The following is a 7,452-nucleotide window of genomic DNA, read 5'->3' as shown; positions in this document are numbered from 1 at the left end:
CAGAGTCCCATTTTGTCTCTCTCTTGGCAGCACTCTTGGTACCAAATTCTGTATCTATCAGGATCTAGTTCAGAAAAGAGAAAAATCCAAGCATAATTAATATAAGAAAAAATTTAAAAGGCACTAAAAACCTGACTAGATAAAAAGGAAACAACACTGGGGTGTACTGAGGTATGAGTTGCCAGTAGGAGATCCACCCTAAGAAAGGGGGAACAAAGGGAAGATGTTGAGGTTATCATAAGGTAGAAACTCTCATAAGGGCCTCATAGATCTAGACCTGGACTATAGAAGATTGGGCATTTCCCAGGTGATCCTGGTAATTTAGGAACTCAGAAAAGGAGCATCGTGGAGCCGATAGCTGTACCTCTTATAAGGTAATGCTGAGTTTGTGCCGGTTTCTTAGGGACGTGGAAGAAGTTCCACCAAAACTGGGACTCGGATCTCGGAGAGAGGTGCCATATACGTGGGGCTTGCATCAAGGCATTTTGGGCGTGGCCTGGAACATCAGAGAGGGACCCTGGCTGACTGGTGTGGGCTGCCTAGGGCACTGGAGCATGGCTCTGTAAATCCAGTCCGCACAAGGGCACCCTGTCCCGCCGCCGTACTCGTACCCTTGACAGGGCTTGATGGAACTGGTTCTGGGTCTCTGTGGTAACCAACCCTCACCAGTAGAGCAAGGCACCATTGCTGGGGATTCACAGAAAGTCACAGCAGGCAAATAGGTAGTAACAAGTCCCTTAGCCTCTGCTTTTGCCTTTTATTCCCCCTCTAGTGCCCTTCTTGGTAAAACTTCAGGAAGCCAAATAGCAATGGAGAAAGGCACCATGCAGAGCCTCAGCTCCAGCTTCATAGACAAGGTATAAGTTTTAGTTTTGGAGTTTAGAAAATAGTTGAAATAGCATAAGAAGGGACAGCAGAATGCTGCTCTAGCTTCTATGGTGACAGGTAATAATAGCAGGTGACATGATCATGATCTCTATGAAGCTGTCTGATATCTGTGTTGTTTTTTTTTGGGTTTCATTTAGCTGTGGCTCACTAAATCCAATTCATAACCCTGGATGGTTTCTGACCCAAGTTTGAGAAACACTGAATTAGGCCATGACTGAGAATGAGTGGAGACATGGTAAGGAAAGGGTTTTGAGGCGTTTGTTATAGCTGCTGGAAATATAGGGTGTCCCAAAGAATGTATACACATTTTGAATGATTGTAAAGTCAGTGTTTATTAACATACAATTCATTTTTAAAATTTAAAAGCATCTACATAAATGAATAATATTTTTTGTCAACACCTGTTTTCAAACTGATGACCTTTCTGGTCCCGGCACTGCTGATAACGCGAAGCAATGGAATCGCAAACATCAAGAATCATTTTGCCTGGCTGTTGTGGCTCAGAGGGTGATTGTCAACCCCTGAACCAAGAAATCACCAGTTTGATTCCCAGGTCAGATACTCAGTCACCAGTAGGGGGCGTGCAGGAGGAAGCATTTCAATGATGTTTCTTTCTCATTGATGTTTCTATCTCTATCCCTCTCCCTCCCTCTCGCTCTAAAAGTCATTAAAAGAGTATTTTTTAAAAAAGAATAATTTCATTTGGTATCTGTGTGCCCTCAATTTGTCAACTGTTGCAGGTTTCGCACCACAAACTTTATCTTTTATGTGTCCCCATAAAAAAGTCTAGTGGATAAATTTTCTTTGTTCAAAGCTTAGTCTGGCTTCACTCATTATTTCAAATCAGTTAAACCTGAAAAGGAGTGAAAATTAAGTGAGTTATCAGCTGTTAAAATAATTATACAAGCAGTGTTTGTACTTCAACTGCATTTTCAAACTCCCAGTAGCATTTTAGGATGAATTTTCTGTGTTCAAAACTTAGTCTGGCTGAAAAGAAAGAAATGTCAGTTGAGCTGTCAACTGTTAAAGTGTGTATACATGCTTTTGGGATATCCTGTAAGAGAAAGAATTCATAATCGATACAGAGGATGCACTACTTGAAATGCTGATAATGCTGGAAAGGGAGGGCTTTGGAGTGACACCAGTTCACATAATTAATGGTAAGGTGATATTCTTTCAGAGCTTATCTTTGGAGTCATGCAGCAATGACAAAGACTGGTATGTCTCAAAGATTCTCGGCAATAAACTTTCTTATTACCACATCATATTTCTGATAAAATTTGGTATGGGTTATTTTCTTTATAACATTTTATTGTTAACTAGAGGCCCGAAACACGAAATTCATGCAAGAGTAGGCCTTCTTTCCCCCAGCTGCCAGCACCAGCTTCCCTCTGGCACCTGGGACCCGGGCTTCCCTCCAGCCACCAGCAGGCACCCGGGACCCAGGCTTCCCTCGCAGCTCCAGTTTCATCCGGAAGGTCATCTGGAAGGACGTCCGGTCTAATTAGCATATCATGCTTTTATTATTATAGAAGATAATCCTCTTCTAACAATTCATACGCATCTTAATATCTCCAGATCTGTAGCAAATACCAAGGATATCATGGAGAGAGACCTGAAAGGACATCTGGTAATTAGGATTTTACCTCTATCAGAGATGCTTTCTTAAAGAGGTTTCATCTAATATTCTTGGTTTTTGGCCCTAGCCAGCTCAGTGGATAGAATGGCAGCCTGTGGACTGAAGGGTCCCGGGTTCCATTCTAGTCAGGGCACATGCCCAAGTTGCTGGCTCAATCCCCAGTAGGGGGCATTCAGGAAGCAGCCGATCAAGGATTCTCCCTCATCATTGATGCTTCTATCTCTCCCCCTCTCTCTCTTCCTCTCTAAAATCATTAAAAATATTTTTTAAAAAGTAATAATATTCTTGGTTTTCAGTAGCCATCCATTAGTTCTGAAAAATTACCCACGTGTATGCAGGTGTTCTTTAAAAAAAATGGTTTTATTGATTTTAAGGAGAGAGAAACATGGATGTGAGAGAGAATTATTAATCAGCTGCCTCCTACATGCCCCCTACTGGGGATAAAACTCACAGCCCATGCATCTGCCCTGACCAGCAATCGAACCATGACCTTCTGGTTTATAGGTCGATGCTCAACCACTGAGCCACTTCAGCCAGGCAAATTACCGATACTTTTAACTGAAAGTCAGTGAATGAGAAAAATTAGTTTTTGCCTGAGCTAAAATTTATATTTGTAACAGGAGTGATGTCAGTTCACTCAAATTGTGGTTTTTGAACAATTGAACAAACTAATTCTAGGTTTAAACTCCTCAGTCCAACTTTCTCTAGAGAATTCAGCTAACTCACCAGTCATGTAAAAACATAGAATAGAATCTGTATTTGTGCAACCAAGGTAAGTGTCTTATGATTGAGAACATAATGCCCTGGGCTGAGTAGAGAGAAGGCTGCTGCCTTCACGTTGTGAGAGAGGCAATTGGGCTGTTTGCCTTGCCCCCAACTAGCAGCCCCACCCCATATCACTCCATCAGCATGGCTGCCTCTTTGGACATTCGACTGGTCCTTTCTGCAGATAAGCATGCATTATAAAATTAAGAATTGTCTTCATTGGAGGAGGTCTCAAAACTAATGAGTCCCTTAAGTGGGGCTTACTTTGATAGCTAACTTCAAAAAGAATGGGGAATAGATAAGATGTCTGCATGAGAAAAGGGGAGATGAAACAAACTGTTTGAATAAAGGGACCCAAAATGGTGGATTTGGATGAGGGGGGTCCACATAGTTGTTGAAGATAGCAGGGTATCAGTTGATTTGGAGTAGAGGAAAAATGTGGGAGTTACAGGTCAGTGTTTTTAATATGGAAATGTTTGTGCCAATTTACATGTTTAGAAAATAGTATGTAATAAATCTTTATGTATCTACTATCCAGGTTCAACCATAATTCACCTATGATAAGTCTCATCTGTTTTTCTGGAAACCTACCCTTTTGCCCGCGCCCCCCCTCCCCCCGCTTTCCCCTTACATATAAATAAGAGCAATTTCAGGTAATTTATTGATTCAAATCTTGTCCCAATTGAAGAATCACTTTTACCTCACTTTCTTCTTTCTCCCTCTCTCTCCCACTCTCCCTCCCCTCCCCACCCTATTTTAGCTCTATTTTCAACTTTCAGCACTGCAGCTCTGAGGGTCCAACTTTTCCAAGACACACATCTCTAAAGGTCAGCCCTGCACCCTGAGCAGCTCAAGGGAGGAACTGTACCAGCAGTGCCTCATGCCTCAGCCTTTCTCTGTCCTGGACCGATGGCTCCATAATGGCAGTGGGTGAGGCCCTGGTGCACATCAAGGTCACTCTTCTGCTGCTTTGGTTTGGGGTGTCTCTGTCCATTTCTGGCCACTCTCAGGCCAGGCGCTCTCAGCGCTTCTCCAAAGAAGTTGTGATCCCCTTGAAGGTGACCAGCAGGGACCGAGATGCTAAGGCTCTGGGCTGGCTCTCCTACAGCCTGCGGTTCGGGGGCCAGAGACACATTGTCCACATGAGGGTCAAGAAGTTCCTGGTTTCCAGACACCTACCAGTGTTCACCTACACAGACCAGCATGCCCTCCAAGAGGATCAGCCTTTTGTTCCTGATGATTGCTACTACCATGGTTATGTGCAGGGGGTCCCAGGGTCCCTGGTTGCCCTCAGTACCTGTTCTGGAGGTTTTCGAGGAATACTACAGATAAATGACCTTGCTTATGAAATTGAGCCCATCAGGCACTCTACCACATTTGAACACCTGGTGTATAAGATAGATAGTGATGATGTACAGTTCCCCCCTATGAGATGTGGCTTGACAGAAGAGAAAATAGCACGCCAATTGGAGTTGCAAGAGTTGCCTAAGTCCACTCTGATGCAAAGTTCTTATGTGAACTGGTGGACTCACTTGCGATTTCTTGAGTTGGCAATAGTTGTGGACCACTTTCGATACGTTTTCTCTGGAAGTAATGTGTCATTAGTGCAGCGTGAACTACTTAATGTTGTCAGTGTGATAGATATCTTCTATACCCCTTTCAAGCTTAATGTAGTTTTGATCGGAGTTGAGATCTGGAATCAAGGAAACCTAGTTTCCACTGATGACATAGATCAGCTTCTGGAAGACTTTTCTCTCTGGAAGTTTACCCATCTTGATGGCCGACTGCAACATGATGATGTCCATCTTGTCATAAAAAAATCATTTGGTAGTAAGCTTGGTGTTGCCTACATTGGAGGACTATGCCGGAAGCCTTTTAATAGTGGAGTTGTTGTTTTCCAGGACCACAATGTGTACTCTTTTGCACTTACTGTGACCCATGAGCTTGGTCATACTCTGGGTATGCAGCATGACACTGTATGGTGTGTGTGTGGTTACAAGTGGTGCATAATGTCAGCCGTGAAACAGCTAACAATTAAATTCAGCAACTGCAGTTATGCCCAGTATTGGGACTATACAATCCGATCTGGTTCATGTATTTACCCTCCTCCATATGCAGGGAATATTTTTAGGTTACAGTATTGTGGGAACCAAGTTGTTGAAGGAGGAGAGGAGTGTGACTGTGGATCTCTAAAGCAGTGTGAAAAAGATCCCTGTTGTCTGTTGAACTGCACTCTGAGCCCTGGTTCTGCTTGTGCTTTTGGGCTGTGTTGCAAAGACTGCAAGTTCATGCCATCAGGGGCTTTGTGCAGACCACAGATCAGTGAATGTGACCTTCCAGAGTGGTGCAATGGGACATCCCACCAGTGCCCAGAAGATGGATATGTGCAGGATGGGATTCCCTGTGGTGACAATGCCTACTGCTATAAAAAGAGTTGTAATAGCCGTGACAAACAGTGCAGGGAGATTTTTGGTGAAGATGCAAAGAGTGCATCTCAGGAGTGCTACAAAGAAATCAACTCCCAGGGAAGCCGTTTTGGCCACTGTGGTCTAATTGACAAGGGATACTTAAAATGTAATACCACCGATATCTTCTGTGGGAGAGTTCAGTGTAAAGACGTGTCAGTTATTCCTAACCTGACAGAACATACTACAGTACATCAGTTTCAGATCAATCTCACCAGTTGCTGGGGCACTGATTACCATTTAGGGATAACCACACCTGATATTGGTCAAGTGAAAGATGGCTCAGTGTGTGGTCCAGGAAATATATGCATCCACCAGAAATGTGTCAGTATGCCTCTTGTATCACAAGACTGTCAGACTAATACCTGCCACACGAGGGGAGTCTGCAATAATAAACAGCATTGCCACTGCAGCCAAGGGTGGGCACCTCCCAACTGCACGCAAAAAGGCAATGGAGGTAGTATTGATAGCGGCCCACCTCCTTCTAAGAAAGAAGAACCACAGGCCAAGTTGTCTTACCTTTTTTTATTGTGGCTTATTCCTTTGATTGCTTTATTTTTATGTTTCTTCCTTCTGCTTTGTATGAAAAAGAAAAGAAAAAAGGGAGAAGAGATAGAGAAAGAAAAAGAAACAGAAAAAGGAAAGGAAGAAGAGGTAGAGAAAGAAAAAGGGAAAGAAAAGGAAGAGGTAGAGAAAGAAGAAGAAGAAGAAGAGGAACCTGAGAACGAAGAGGAGCAATAAGGCTCCTGCTTCATTTAAAAAATCTCTAGTTTTTTTAATAGTAGAGAAACATGTCTACTATTTAAAGAAAAAATTTAAGGATCTCTCATGTCTGGATCATATTATACTGAAGGATTCCTAGCACGTTCTTACTTCCTCTTCAGTGTTTCAAGCCATATTAAAAGTTCATTCCCCCCCTCCCCCCGCCCTGGAAGTCGTCTCTTATTTTTTTTAAACAGAATTTTATAAGAATTTATTTGAGCCCTGGCTGGTGTGACTCAGTTGGTTGGGTGTCATCCCGTACACTGAGAGGTCACCTTTTTGATTCCTGGTCAGGGCACATGTACGGGTTGGAGGCTCGATCCCCAGTAGGGGGCATGCAGGAGGCAGCCAGTCAATGTTTTTCTCTCACATAGATGTTTCTCTCTTTCTCTCCCTCTCCTCTCCTCTCTCTGTAATATCAATAAAAACATATTTTTTTAGAAAGAATGTATTTGAGCCAGATTGACAACATACTGGGGAGCAAGATCTCAAATGCTCCATGGAAGTCGTCTCTTTCTGTATCCTGAATGAAGGGACACAGGTCTAAACCTTCCCCCGCCTTTGCATTGTAAGATGTACTATCTGGGAAGGGCCACTATATACCCCATTTCTGTTTTGCCAGCTCTCTTCCAGGTAGCTATGCCAAAGGTGGGCAGTAGAAGTAGCCTGGAATGAAGGATGAGGGGAGAAGGAGTTGACTTTCCTGTGTGCCTAAAGTTACACTTAGTGTCATTTTGGCTGGAGCCATTCACTCTGGTTGTCCTGTTCGGTTTGGGATTCCAGTTTTGTTGGCTGTGTTACAACCACCCTCATCCTTGCTTAGAAGCACCGGCACCAGTTGGCCACAGACACCCTCAGAGTTGTGATTTCAGTGCTGGGGTTAGCAGGGTGATCCTCCTCTGAGTTCCTGAAGCGTGAGCGCTCGCTGGTCAC

General features: G+C 43.5%; 1 protein-coding gene across 1 annotated transcript; it reads left to right on the top strand.

Moving 5' to 3' along the window:
* Nucleotides 1–4,200: 4,200 nt before the first annotated feature.
* LOC307098307 (disintegrin and metalloproteinase domain-containing protein 20-like) lies at nt 4,201–7,194 on the top strand (the record flags this gene model as incomplete). Its single annotated transcript, XM_079768998.1, has 2 exons — nt 4,201–6,411; nt 7,153–7,194. Exons 1-2 carry the CDS (start codon nt 4,213–4,215, stop codon nt 7,192–7,194), a joined length of 2,241 nt encoding a protein of 746 aa, XP_079625124.1. The 5' UTR covers nt 4,201–4,212.
* Nucleotides 7,195–7,452: the final 258 nt, after the last annotated feature.

This window comes from Cnephaeus nilssonii, assembly GCF_951640355.1.
Source record: "Cnephaeus nilssonii genome assembly, chromosome: 4".
Lineage (NCBI taxonomy): Eukaryota > Metazoa > Chordata > Mammalia > Chiroptera > Vespertilionidae > Cnephaeus > Cnephaeus nilssonii.
The sequence above is the reverse complement of the archived record's forward strand: the minus strand, read 5'-3'. Positions and strand labels throughout refer to the sequence as shown.